Source organism: Musca domestica, unplaced genomic scaffold (genome assembly GCF_030504385.1).
Source record: "Musca domestica strain aabys unplaced genomic scaffold, Musca_domestica.polishedcontigs.V.1.1 22, whole genome shotgun sequence".
In the NCBI taxonomy this organism is placed as follows: Eukaryota; Metazoa; Arthropoda; class Insecta; order Diptera; family Muscidae; genus Musca; species Musca domestica.
Window position 1 is genome coordinate 1,919,899 of NW_026712262.1, and position 14,778 is coordinate 1,934,676.

General features: G+C 34.9%; 2 protein-coding genes across 3 annotated transcripts in view; one reads left to right on the forward strand and one right to left on the reverse strand.

Annotated features, from left to right (window-relative positions):
• LOC101891776 (NIF3-like protein 1) overlaps positions 1-14,778 on the forward strand; it is a 39,484-nt gene that overhangs the window by 16,875 nt on the left and 7,831 nt on the right. The window lies entirely within an intron of this gene.
• LOC101890383 (hepatic sodium/bile acid cotransporter) lies at positions 2-10,974 on the reverse strand. Of its 2 annotated transcripts, none has more exons than XM_011296001.3 (3): positions 10,835-10,974; positions 3,850-5,067; positions 2-548 (listed from the first exon to the last, which is right to left on the reverse strand). In XM_011296001.3, exons 2-3 carry the CDS (start codon positions 4,927-4,929, stop codon positions 180-182), a joined length of 1,449 nt encoding a protein of 482 aa, XP_011294303.2. In that variant the 5' UTR covers positions 4,930-5,067; positions 10,835-10,974; the 3' UTR covers positions 2-179. The 2 variants fall into 2 exon arrangements, with proteins under 2 accessions (XP_011294303.2, XP_005187880.2); XM_005187823.4 differs by having other exon boundaries at positions 3,850-5,302.

Below are 14,778 nucleotides of genomic sequence, written 5' to 3' on the forward strand. Positions count from 1 at the left end.
AGTTAATTATTTACTAAAATTGCAGCTATTTTGTTTTCAAATATAATTCACTATAACAAAACTTAACTCCTAAACGAATAAGTACAAACAATTCTTTTTACTAAAATAAATTATATTATTTCTTAGAAATAATCACATTCTCATTATCACGATTTATCGATTTGTTCGTTTTTCTGTTTTCATAGCTTTTGGCCAACTTTACGTTCGCCCTTTTCCATAATAGCTTCTACTTCGGTTATTTTAGCCTCTTTTGTCGGTGGTTCTTCCACCTCTTCGATACTGGTGCGGCAAAAGATTTTCCTAATCAAATAGATGATGAGCAACGGTATGGGTGTCATCATGGAATTGGCCACCGGCACTGCACTTGTCATATCGGCCTGTGGCTGGGGCAGGGTGAAACTTAACATAAATATGGCAATGCCAGTGTTTTGTATGCCCGTCTCAATGGCAATGGTGAGGGCATCACGAGGCGATTGACGGCAAACAATGGCCATTAGCCAGCCGATTATGTAGCCAATCCAGGGTAGGGCACTGCTGGCTACCAGGATCTGTAAAGGAAGAAAGAGAAAACCAAACAATTTAGAGGTTTATGAAAAATATTTAAATCTAGAGCTAGTTTTTATGATAAAAAGAATATATAATGGGGGCAATTTCCAAATTTGCAGTTGCCATTTTTCCTGATCCCTACATAATGACCAATAGGAAGATAGCATAAAGACTCCGGAGGGTGATATGCCCTTAAGGCTTATGGGAGAACAAAGCAACCGAACTGTTGCCTCATTTTCTTAGGTAGAACTGGCCTGTTCTCCATCTCGCTAAGTTTTTTAAAAAAGGCTACAGCCTAGAGCTGTTGATTTTAGAGATTCGTACTAAAATAATTTAAAAAATGTTCGGATATTGGATAAAATATTTCTGGCAATTTATAGTAAAAATGTACGAGAAAGTACTAAATATTGTACTTTTAGCCACAGAATTCTAAAATTTGTTATTTAGCTTTGCTTGAAAATTCAAAATTCTCTTCGAAAATCGTTTTTATAAATAGTACAGTTTTGGTACCAAAAAATGTGCTAAATGTATGTGTCATCGTTGTGAAATGGTCATTCCGTTGTGAAGTGGCCTTAAAATGCAGTGTGTGTAGAAATATGGTATAAAAAGTTATAATTACTAAAAAATATTAGGTACTAAATACATAAATGTACTTAAGTAAGGTACTTTAGTAAAAAATCTGTAATTTTAGCATTCGAATCTTAACATATCTCACACATGAGATATGGTAAGGTTTTTGAAATTTTGTACCAAAAAGGTTCTCAATATTGTACCATTAGATCTAACATTTGAAATATGGTTTTCAGACGTCGTGAACATTTTTTTCAAATGGAGTTAAGCTAAAATTATAAAATTGGCACTGATAGTGTAGAAGGTAGCGATTATTTTGAAAATTCCATTTCAAGGAGTTCGAAAGTAAAAAAGCACAAAATAGTACGAACCTGTTATTAAACTATTGATCAGAGCTACAGTGTTGACATTTTGTATGAGGGCAGCTTCTCGTACTGATGGTACAACACTGTTATTCGGCCATTAATAAAGATACCAACAGGGACCTCAATATCATATTTCGGGATTCCAGCTTTATTTTTCGCCCAATATTAAATTTAGTACTTTTCGTACAATTATAGCATACATATCCGAAACCACCTCCATATCTCAATCCCAGATACCAACAGAGACCTCAGCCCTGTCCCTTCACCCAATACCAAATTTATTATTATACGTTTCGTACAGTAATGCTACACATGCCCAAACCACTTCCTTCTCTCTACCTTAGATACTAAGAGTTTCAAATTTCAGAATTCCATATCTATCTCAACATCGAACGGCGCATTTTTGGGCATTTGGAACCTTTCGCACACTCACAATACGCATTTCGACAACACACAATTCGAACAACTACCAACCAAAACCACTACCAGATCTCAATTCCAGATTACAAATTTCAGGATTTCAGCTCTATCTCTTCACCCAATACCAAATTTAGTACTATCTAGTACTTTTCGTACAATTATAGTAGACATTCCCAACACCACCTTCATATCTCGATTCCAGATACTAACAGAGACCTCAATATCAAATTTGTGGATATCAGCCCTATCATTTCACCTGACACCCCATTTAGTACCACTTAGTACTTTCCGAAGAATTATAGTACACATAGCTAAAACCACCACAAGATCTCAATTACAGATACCAACAGAGACCTCAATATCAAATTTCAGGATATCAGCTCTATTTCTTCACCCAATATCTACTTTAGTATTTTTCGAAAAATTATGGTACGTATTTGCAAAACCATCTCCATATCTCAATTGCACTGACATTACGATCAAATTTTAGGATTTAAGCTCTATATTTTTACCCAATACCAAATTTAGTACAATTTAGTACTTTTCGTACAATTATAGTACAGGTTTTTGAAACCACCTCCATATGTCCAGGATACACTTGAACAGACAGAAATACAGACCCCAATACCAAATTTCGAATTTTAAGATCTGTCTGTTCTGGTACTATTTAGTACTTTGCGTGTAATTGTAATACACTTTTCTAAAACCACCCCTTTATCACAAACCTACAACCAACAGGAACCCCAAGTACCGAATTTCAAAATTGCAGGATCATCCGTTCACTCTTAACCAAACTGTATTTAGTTAGGTTAGTACCATTTAGTATAATTCGCACACTTAGTACACATTTCCAAAAGCACTTACTTTCCAACCTTGATTCGCATCCCAAATTTCAAGTTTTTTTTCATTTTAGAAGTTTAATACCATTTTAGAGCTTTTCGTAACCCTAAAGTTCAAATTTCCAAAAACACTTGGGTACATGTATCCTGCACTCCAACAGTGACTCTTATTTCAAATTTTAGAATTATAGTTAATTCCGTTTGTCTAATGCAAAGTATTTAATTTTTAGTACATTCTAGTACTTTTCGTACCCTTTTACTACGATTTTTCAAAAACGCAGCCTCATCACACGCCTACGCACCAACATTGAACTTCAGCCGTTTCGTCAGGGTCAGTGTGTTATTTCTCTACTCTTTTATATATGAATACGTAGCCCTTGGAGTAATTTTATGCATTTCTGGCCAAATTGTGATTTTTTCAACGATTTCCGTATTGAAAATGCTTAGTCAAGCCCCCTAAGGATTTTCGGTTTTAAAGAAAAAAATTTCAGGAATTTGTTTTAATTTGTTTTAAGGAAAAAAAAATAAATTTCTAACTGCTCGAATGTCGTAGGGTTTTAAAAAAGCCAAGAGTATAATGTTGAGAAACATGGAAGATGTCTTGCATTCGAATTATTCGATCTTCATATGTTCCTTCTCATTGTTTCCACATCTTAATGAATTCTACTGGCAAACATTGTTATTTTCAGCACTTGAACTAATCTATTCTTCGTCTGTTTATTAAACAAATCAATTGAATGAATTGAAGTTTATCGAATTCGAATACTATGACCAAAAATAGATTTTTTTAAAGTCAACTCATTTTATTGAATTAGTGATAAGCGTGCAATTGGCATTTTATCACCAAACCAATTTCGAAATGGTGTCTGGCACAAAAGTGCAAACAATGACGCCAATGAAAGATGGCTGGAACGAAACTGCCACCAACAAGAGCAAAACAAAACAAAATTATTAAATTGTCCTGTTTTTTATATGGGAATATATCCTGCACACAAAAGTATTTAATGAATTTTTTCCAAGTACTCTTCTTGTCATACCGTAGTTTAATAAAAACGAGAAAATCCGAGCTCTGCCTGAAATATAATAGGCAGCTCCCCATTTATACATACCTTCCACGAGAACAGCTTGAACATATACGAATTGACGGTGAATGCAAATCCCGTGATGACAATAATAAAAATCAACGCCAAAGGCTTTGTTATTTTGGACATTTTCTTTGCCACGGTGGGGGCGTATTTCTGCAGCGCCAAACCAATGCCCAATGGTATAACCAATGAAAATGACATGGCCGCAATTGTCTTGTAAGGCACTGCCAAATTGCCATCCTTGAAGATGAGAGCACCCAGTGTAAATATCCATATTGGCATCATGCCAAATGCTGCCAGATTACTGATGGCCGTCATGGTTATGGACAAATTTAGATTGCCATTTAATACCACGGTGAAAATATTCGATGCACCGCCACCAGGTGTAGATCCCGTAAAGAACAAACCCAAACGCAATTCGATCATGTCATGGAACAGAAAATAGCCAATGAGAAAACTTAAAATTGGCATAACAATAAATTGGCCCACAAAACCAATGGCCGGGCCGATCGGCTTGATAAGAATACGTTTCAATGCGTCCAGCTCCAGCACGGCTCCGAAATTTACATACAATATCATCACAAAACAGCCCACCAAAACTTGAAACACAAAATCCATGGTGCCAATGCGACGTAGGACAATCACCTCAAGAGTTTCCAGGGCCATTTCCATTTGTTGCCCCTCACTTGAGGGCAGATGTAATTCCACATAGATTTCACTGCGACCCAAAAATATGGCTTCCGCTGTGAAATTACCCTTCCAGACATTGTTTTCCGATTGCAAGTCTTTCAGCTTGAATATGTTATGGCTAAGCTTGAGCAGATCATGATCCATGGTGAGAATGTGAAATTCATAGCCTTCAGACCAGCTTGGATCTATGTTGTGTATTTCGAACTCAATTGTTCGAACTTCAAACATGGACATATTCAACAGCACCTCGCCAAAGGTCACCGACCACGTTGGCACATTTGCTTCATAATCCATTAAAACGTTGGTATCTTCAATGTCCTTTATTGTTGTGTTTGTGGCCACATTTCCAGCAAATCCAGTGGCCAGGAATTGCAGAATCACTGCCGCGCAGAGAACATATTTCACGGAACTCATTTTCTTTGTTTCGTTTTCAAGGCATTTAATTTACAGCACACTTGATATAGTCGTTCAATGTTCGCAAAATGTTGTTTTTACGTTTAAATCCCGATATTGTCCAACGTCTAGACCACCACCACCGACAACGTACTAAACCTTTAACGTGAGTTCTCTTTGTATTTTTAGTGAAATATATTTTGTTAGCTTAGTCGCTGGCCAATAATCAAAAATTTTTCCACTGATATGACATCCCGCTCGCCTGATAATAAGGGGTAGCACGTTTTCTTCAATGGCCAATGTGGTTGATTGTTTAGTTTATCGTTTTGACGATATGATACGGAGTAGGGTCGTAAAGTCTTATTGGACAAATTAATCTAACCGCTTTCCAACTCTACAATGGGTGTCAATATCAATAAACAAAATTCCGCATGAAATGAGAATTTTTTCACATAGCATTTATCAATTTTGCTTTGTCACTCGGTCTGGTAGAGGATAATAATTCGAAAAAAAAATACTTGTTTTAGAGAAGATGTGCGAAAATGTGACTAATACAGGGTGAGCCAATCATAATATAAAGATTAGTGAAATAACTGACTGAAATTTTGCCGAGGATCAGTCTTAGTGCAGGCGTGTGATAAGGCTGGGTTTTTTGAAATTCGTAGTAAAAGAGTTCGACAGTACTAAGATGAACTAAAAATTTAAGACTTTCTATAGGACAAACGGAATGAGCTAGAACTCTGCAATTTGGAATGAGAGCCACTGATGGAGTGCAAGACAGATATACCAAAGGGTTTTTAGGAAATTCGAACTTTAAGGTCACGAAAATTTTTAAAATGATAATAAACTTGTAAAGTAGTACCATTTGGTATTATGTGAACGGATAGAAATTTGGCATGGGAATCAGGGTAGGAAAATAAGTTTAATACATGAAGGCGTTTGTGTACTAAGTGTGCAAACTGTAGTAAATGGTACTAAATTTGGAACTGTTCGTTTAGGGAGAACAGATGAAGCTGGCATTTTTAAGCTTTGTATAATAAAGAGGTGGTTGGAAGTGGGTACTACAAGGACACAAAAGGGATAGAACTGAAGTCCTGTAATTTGATGTAGATATAACTATTGATATCTGGAATTGACATCTGGTTTTGAAAATATGCACTACAATTGTTCGAAAAGTACAAAGTGGTACTAAATTGGGTGTTGGGTGAATGGATAAAGCTGGAATCCCGAAATTTGATACTGAGTACTCTCCTGGTATCTGGAATTAGGATATAGGGATTGTTTCGGAAATGTGTACTATAATTGTACGAAAAGTACTAAATGATACTATATTTGGTATTGGGCTAAGAAAGATTCATAATGGGGTGTTTAAGATTATGCGGTGGTTTGGAAACGCGTCCTATATTTGTAGGAAAAGTACTAAATGGTACTAATATTCTGAAATTTGATATTGAGGTCTCTGGAATCTAGGATGGAGATATAGAGGTTGTTTTGGAAATATGTACTATAATTGTACGAATACTACTAATATTAATATAATTGATAATGGGTGAAGGTATAGAAATACTATTCTGAAATTTTATATTCAGGTTACCAATTGGGTGTTTGAGATTTTGCGGTGGTTTGGAAATGCGTCCTATATATGTGCGAAAAGTACTAAATGGTACTAAATTTTGTATTGGGTGCAGGGAAAGGGTTGGAATCCAAAAATTTGATAAAAAGGTCACTGTTGGTATCTGTAATTGAGATATAGAGGTGGTTTAGGAAATGTGTACTATAGTTGTTCAGAAAGTACTAAATATGGTATTCAGTGATGGAAAAGAACTGAAATCCTGAAATTTGATATAGATCCTGTAATTTGATATTGAGTCCTCTTATGGTATCTAGGACTGAGGTATAGAGGTGGTTTTGGAAATTTGTACTATAATTATTCAAATAGTACTAAGTGGTACTAAATTTAATATTGGGAGAAGGGATAAAGCTTGAATTTCGAACTTTGATATGGAATCTCTGTTGGTGTCTGTTATTGAGATATGGAGATTTTTAAGTCTTCAAACGGTACTAAGAAAACAAGTAAGAATGTATCAGTCGGTTTGGGGGCAAGATGTACCAGAAAGGGTGGGAGGTACCATTTTCGTACCTGACCAGTATCTGATATAAATATTACGACGTGCGAGGTTTGGACTATATCGGCATCATTCTCCAATTGCTTCCCCTGCGTATATTTTTATTCCATTTCCACACCCTTTCCAATATTGAAAAAAATATTGGGATGTGTAAAGTAACAAACAAATCTGGCACTTATTCTCTCGAATGGGGTTTTTCCTATTTCCTCCAAATTTGGTACATCGTAATATAGCTATCAAACTTAGATCGAGCTCGGTTCCTCCGAAAATTTCCAAAAAAAAAAAATAAATAAATAAATAAATAAACCATCGAAAAATAACACTTAAATGAAACCCGTTATATGGGAGCTACACGAAGACGTGGACCTGCAAAAGTAATTTTCTGTAATAGGCTGTAGTACCGATTCCGAATTTCAAATACGAAATTTGAAACAATTTCGTTGAATAATGTCGCTAATATCATCGAATTTGAAACAATTCTGGTGAATAATGTTACTAGTAGCAATAAAATACCGAATATCGGGAGGTATCGTTTAATTGGAGATATATAGGATATCGTGGCATAGACAAATGAAAATATAGACAACGAAATGCTCTCACCGTTCATCTTCGAAAAAAATCGGATCAGCAGATGTCGTATATGTCGTTTCAGGGGTTTGAGTGGGAATTTTGAAGTCACTCAATTTGAAAATGTTAAAAATAACAAAAATTGTAGGATATTTGTCAGTTGAAAATTATTTCATAAAAAAAGACATCTGAAAAGTACGTGATGACATCGAAAAATATGGGAATATTCCAGTGAAATTCTTGAAAAGCGATAAAATGTGTTTTCGAAGTCGAGTGGCTTGAACGCGTAAATCAACATGTTGACTATGCAAAACATGGAGAGAGCCACCTGGATAAAAAGACAAAACTAACTTTTGGTTGTCTATATTTTCATTTGTCTATGATCGTGGACCTATATGGACAATTCTCTTCCAGCCGGCTAAGGACTCAGAAGAAACTTCCTTTGTGGATTTTAAGACAATTCCATTGAAAATGTGCCTAAAATAATCAAAATACCAAATATCAGGAGGTACCGCTATGTGGGAGATATACGATACGTGGATCTATTTAGACAATTCTTATTTTGGAGGGTAATGTAGTCAGAGGGAACTCCTTGTGTGAATTTTGAGACAATCCATTGAAAAAATTGGCTAAAATCATTAAAATATCGAATATTGGGGGTACAGTTATATGGGGCCTATACGATATCGTGGACCGATATAGCCCAACATCGAACTTGACATGCCTGAAGATTAATCTGTGCAAAATATTAGCTTCCTATCTAAATTCGTTTTGACTCTCCAGCATGATTACAACAGACGAACAGCGCTAAATTGTCTTTGTTAGGTCGAAAATTATTATTTCGATGAGTTACAAACGGAATGAGGTAATTAATATACCTTCCATACTATGTGTGGTGGAAGGTGTAAAAAACAATTACTGGCGTCGCATTCGATTTGGTTGGCATCACTTTTACCGTGTTCATACGGTCGTTGCATTTTTGTCGACACGAAATGTGGATCCCGTTTCATTTTCTGTTGTCAAAAACACAACGACCGTAGGAACAGCAAAAGTGATGCCAATTACTCCGAAGGCTGTTGTTTCTTACTTTTCTCGGGGAAGAAATTACAAAATAGATAGATCCCAAAGACCTAAAATGGTAAAGACTAGACAAAATACATTTTGAGCAAATGGTTTGTGTCTACATTAAATAGAGTAACAGCATATGGCAGAGACATGTTAATATAAAAACCACAATTACAAAAACGAATAACAAATAAAATTTTGAAAAATTCTAAATATTAGTTTCAAAATTCTATTCCATAGACCTTTCCAAAAATTTGCATATTTCCTTAGTGGTTTAAATCAGTTAACATTGGTAACTATGTTGTTATAATATCGTAACAACAGAGGCATTTTCACAGGGTTGCCATATTTTATTTTTGTCTTGTCCTATCTTTACACTTCTATGCCTTTGTAGATCCTAGCTGCAGGGCTTTTTAGGCAGAAAAATTTACTTGCGATAAGGCGATGATAGTCAATTGGCTATTAAAACCACCAAATCCTGGAAAATCAAATCTCAAGTTTTCCTTAAATACAAACAAGCCATAATAACACATTCTAAACATGAAGGCGATAGTCGGCACGAAATCTCAAGGCATATATCCATGTTAGGAGAATACAGGTAGTCGCATCGACACAACTGTCAATACAATTTTGAAATTTAAAGTTTTGAATGAAAAATTATTCAAATTCGTTAAAATTGTTGAAATTGAAATGATTAAATGCATCAACGCATTCCTGCATTCTTCTACCATGGTATAACCGCTGAGCATCGTGATTTGTTTCGTACGGTAGAAGAAAGAAACAACCACATGGCGTCGCATTCGATTTGATCAAAGACATAGAAGTGTAAAGATGGGACAAGACAGAGTCAAGATATGGCAACCCTGTGAAAATACCTCTGTTGTTATGATATCGTAACAACATAGTTAGCAATGTTAGGCGATTTAAACCGCTTAGGCAATATGCAATTAACTGGGAAAGTCTATGGATTAGAATTTTGAAGCCACATTTTTGGATTTTTCAAACTCTTATTTCTCATTCGTGTTTGTAATTGTGTTTTTTATATTAACATTCCTCTGTCATGAGCCGTATTGTAGACACAAACCATTTGCTCAAAATGCATTTTGTCTAGTCTTTACCATTTTAGGTCTTTGATTTGATTGGCATCAGTTTTACCATGCTCATACGGTTGTTGTATTTTTGCCAATACGAAACTTAACGGAATGCCTTTTCTGAGGAAGATATTGAGAGCGAGATTTCAGTTGCACTGCCACAAAAAATCGACCGATTTGTTATATTTTTACACTCCTCCAATATATTAAAAAATTGGCACTCATTTCAATTTTTTCATGAGTAATTATTAATCAATATTCTGACCTTTTTGTGGGGAGGTATTTGAAGGTGTGGATTGTCATATCCAAGATTTATATTTGACAGACGGTCAAACATCACAAACTTGATCAACTCAAAATGTTTTAAATCCATTTTCGTCAAAAGAAATATGGGGTCTCTGTTAACAATAACAAGTAAATGGAAAAATGTTCAGATTTCATATATCTAAAACCGTGAAATTTCCCAATTTCCTAATTGTCCTTACGGTTTCTAATAATTGTTTACTATATGTATGTGTTAAAATGAACTACTAACCACCTTATTGACCTTGAAATTTTCTAACACTTCGAGAAATATTCAAATATCCCTCTCTTATTATGTCTACAGCAAGATCCATCCTTCTAGTAAGCATTGCAGGATTAATTACCCAAATTATTTCGTTTTGGCCAAAAACAAATATACCGAAATGCACCACCCTTTGAAAAATGTTAACAGTTTTCGGCAGTTTAATCAATCCGCCTAACTAAATAATGAAAAACACATATTGCGTGATAAGAAAACTGGTTGGTGGTCAATGTTGTTTACATACTACACACACATATTGTCAAGTTGCACATTATCAGGTCATTATCGACAATTTATTGGAGTACGTTAATAAAATTTAAGACGTTGCTGGCAGCAGTAACTCAATTTAAATTGCGATTATAGTTTTCATTTTGCAATTGTCATGGCTTCCTCATACCACAGAAGGAAATAAAGAAAAACACAATTCAAATATCCTTATCATTTCAAAAATTAATTCAAACAAAATTCAATTGAAAAATGATGAGTGATTATAGAACGTTATCAGGACGTACATCAGACTAGGAATTAATAGCAGCGATCGACACCGACACAAACACCACCTTTAACTTCAACCCGTCCGCCTACTACAATTATCACCGTTGATCATATCGACGCTTCAAGAAATCTCGGCGAACTAACCGTTTTGTTGTTGTTGGCATTGCAATAAAATATTGAAACACAACGAATACAACAATAATCATTGTTAGACGAACGGACAACGAATACTACGACTGTTTTTGAAAATAATTGATAAAATGTTTTGTTGAAAATATTTCTACCATTAATTGTTTGTTTGTTTTTTGTTTGAAAAAGCTAAACGCTTTGCTTGGCAGAGGTAGTGGTCAGTTTATTTTGATTTTCGAATACCCTATCCAAAGTTGTGAGACTGCAGAATGTTTATTTATATTTTTAGCAAGTACAACCAACCATTGATCTAAAATATTAACTTTACATATTGATTTTAAGTATTTCGAGGGCTTCAAATATATTCTCCAAACACACTATTTATATGTTTATATTAGAAATTTTTACCGGTGTAAGCTTATTTATGAGAATTTTTTTTTTTTTTTTGACGAATGACAATTTAAATCCACTTGGCTTATCAAATTTGGTACACTGTAAACGTACTTGTCGGATTTATCTTTGAAGAACCAGTTTAGTTTCGCATAGCAAGAAGAAAGAAAACAAGTAAAAAAGCTGTAAGTTCGGCCAGGCCGAACTATGAATACCCTCCACCGTTTGGAACGAATTTGGCAATTGTCAAAAAAAAAAAATAAATAAATAAAATGCGGTTAAAATCTTAAAAATACCGAATGTAGTTGTTATATTATGGTCTATATGACGACGTGAACCTGCATAGGCAACTTTTGTCATAGACCATTACAATATTCAAATTCGAAACTTGGAAACAATTCGGGGAATAATGTAACTAAAATACTCAAAATAACGATAAATAATGAGGTGCCATTATATGGGGGCTATACCAAAACGTGGACCTACACAGACAATTTTCTGTCATGGGCTTAAAGTGTCCATTACGAACTTCAAATACCAACATTTGAAACAATTCCGGTGAATAATGTCGCAAAAATCATCAAAATACCGAATATCGGAAGGTACCGTTATATGGTGGCTATACGAAGACGTGGATCTGCACAGACAATTTTCTGTCTAAGGCTGTAGTATCCATTACGAACTTCAAATACCAAATTTTAATCATTTACGGTGAATAATATCGCTTAAATCACTCAAATGCCGAAAATAGGGAGGCACCATTATATGGGCGCTATACCAAAACGTGGACCAACATGGTCCATTTTCAATACCAAAAGTTCTGTAGACATAATATACATTTGAGTAAAATTCTACCAACCTACCTCATTACGTTCGGAAGCTAGGTGTTACAAACGGAATGACAAACTTAATATACCCTTTATACTATGGATATAAAAACGAATGGCGTTGCATTAAATTTGAATGGCATCACTTTTACCATGTTCATACGATCGTTGTATTTTTGACACCAGGAAATTTAAATGAATGCCTATTCTGTAGGGGAAATTACAAGATAGATACCTAGTGTATTCTAGGTAAAGAAGTTTACTATCAAGAAGGCGACTCTAGTGTACTGGAATTCTAAAATCTTCCTTAAAAACAAATTAGCTATAGGAAAACATTACAAAAACAACAGCATGGCGTTGTATTCGAAGTGATTGGCATAACTTTTACAATGTTCATATGGTTGTTGTATTTTTGTAACATTCGTGGGGACATTACAAGCTAGATTGCAGTCGCAGTGCATTCATTCTAGGTAGAAAATGTACTTTTCTGAAAGGAGACTGAACTGATTTGAACTCTGCCTACTGATATTGACTCTCAATACCATTAAATCTTACAAAATCAAATCTGAAGTCAGATTAGCTATGGCAAAACATTGTAACCTTCAAGGCGAAAAACAGCACGCAATATTAGGATCTCTCTCCAATTTGCGGTTCTAATCGTTGAGCATTGGGTTTAGTTTCATGAGTGATCACATTCATGGCATCACTTCTACTATGTTCATACGGTCGTTGTATTTTTGGCAACACGAAACTTAAAGGAATGCCTATTCTCGACATTCAGTACAGTACATTCTGGGCAGGAAAATTTACTTTTGAACAGGCGACTGAAATCTACGCATTGATAATCAATTAGAACTTAAAAGCATCAAATCAGAACTGAAGGCGATAAACGGCACACAATCTCAAGATCTCTCTCTCTCTCCCTCTCTAGTTTGTGGGTCTAATCGTTCAGCATCGGGTTTAGTTTCATGGTAGAAGAATACAGGTAGATGCATCATCGCTTAGGTTCAAGTTGCAGTGCTCTATTTTATATTCGTTATGAAACGCAGGGTACATATCATTCGTATTAATCTCCCCTGCATCATGATCGCTAATAAAACGTAACGATTTGATTACTGTTTTATTTGTAGTTTTACATTTGTAAGCTCTATTCGATTAAAGCTATGATTTTGCTTGTGCCTGCCGCTACTATCGCTGTTGTTGTTGTCGTAGTTGCTGGAATTGAAATAAGCCGTGCATAAAAGCAAATATAAAATGCACATTTACACGCGTCCGTTCAAATGTTTTTCAAACAAAAAAATGCATTCCATGAAGCAGCGTCAATTAATTCGAAGTTCAAGAACAGATTAGTCAACGAATTGAAAATGACAGTGAATTTGGCTAGTGCTGGACTTTGAAGTCTGTAAATAGCCAACGTCCAATATAACCTGATTTGATTTTTTTTTCTGTTCTGATGAATATAGTGTACTTGTTTCAACAGAATTTTCATATGAACAATATCGGGATTTTAAATTAATTAAACACATTATCATATTAATGCATTTGATGTTTTAAATATACCTTGAACAAACATTTTTTTTGTTTTAATGAGAGGAAATGCTAAAAAGTAATTAAAGAATATTTTTGTGGATTAGGTAGGAAAAGTCGTACAGTACGGATACAAAAAAATGCATTCTTGTGTGAGAGTGTTTATTTATGTCTCTTTTTTCGCATTCTTCCCTCAGCCTTGTTACTTTCCAGGGAAAACGAAAAAACTGTTTCATACGATATTTGTTTCAGGCAATTTGGAGTTAATTTAACAACGTCTGTCACTTTTGTCTCGCAGGCACAGTTGTCCAATATTGAGCAATTCGTATCTGACCTAAGTCTGATATACTAATGTGGAAATATGCGTGAGGTAACAGATATAGCGGAACGAAGTATTCCATTTTCATACTTCATCCAATACAGATAAAATTATTGGTATGTGCAAAATTTGAAGGAAATCGAACATTTATATCCACTTTTATGCGAAATCATAGATTCCGATAAATAACATATTCATATCTGATTTCTGGTTAAATGAAATATTTAGATATAGCAAGTTGTAAAGAGTCGCCGACTTGTTTCGCAAGTTATGACAGACATAAGTATACATAAGTACTTGAACCCTATGTAGAGGAGGTACCAGAAGAAATGCTCCGATCTCTACCATCTTTATGACAGTGTTTCTTGTGTTTATGGAAATATTGAGATGTGACAAGTCTGAATGGGATTGGATGTAAATTTCGTGTTTTATTAGCTTAATGAATACTCAAACTTTTTGACCATTTGTGGGGAAGGAACCAGAAGGAGTGGACCGATATATTCCATTTTCACACCAGACCTTGAGTTAATAAAAATATTGTGATGTGTGTAATTTAGAGAGTACCGGATGCTTATTTCGGATTTTATGATCGTTTTGTATATTCAAAATGTTGATCCTTTGTGGGGCATATACCGATATCTACCATATTTATAGCAGATCTTGTGTTTATGGAAATACTGAGATGTGACAAGTCTGATAATTTGTTAATTTCGTGTGTTATGAGCTTAATGAATGTTCGAAACTTTGACCCCTTATGGGAGAGGTACCA

Coding starts and splice junctions, on each gene's coding strand:
- LOC101890383 (XM_011296001.3), bottom strand. CDS start 4,929: ATGAGTTCCGTGAAATATGTTCTCTGCGCGGCAGTGATTCTGCAATTC. Junction 549..3,849: donor TCAAGCTGTTCTCGTGGAAG/GTATGTATAAAT, acceptor CTTCCTTTACAG/ATCCTGGTAGCCAGCAGTGC.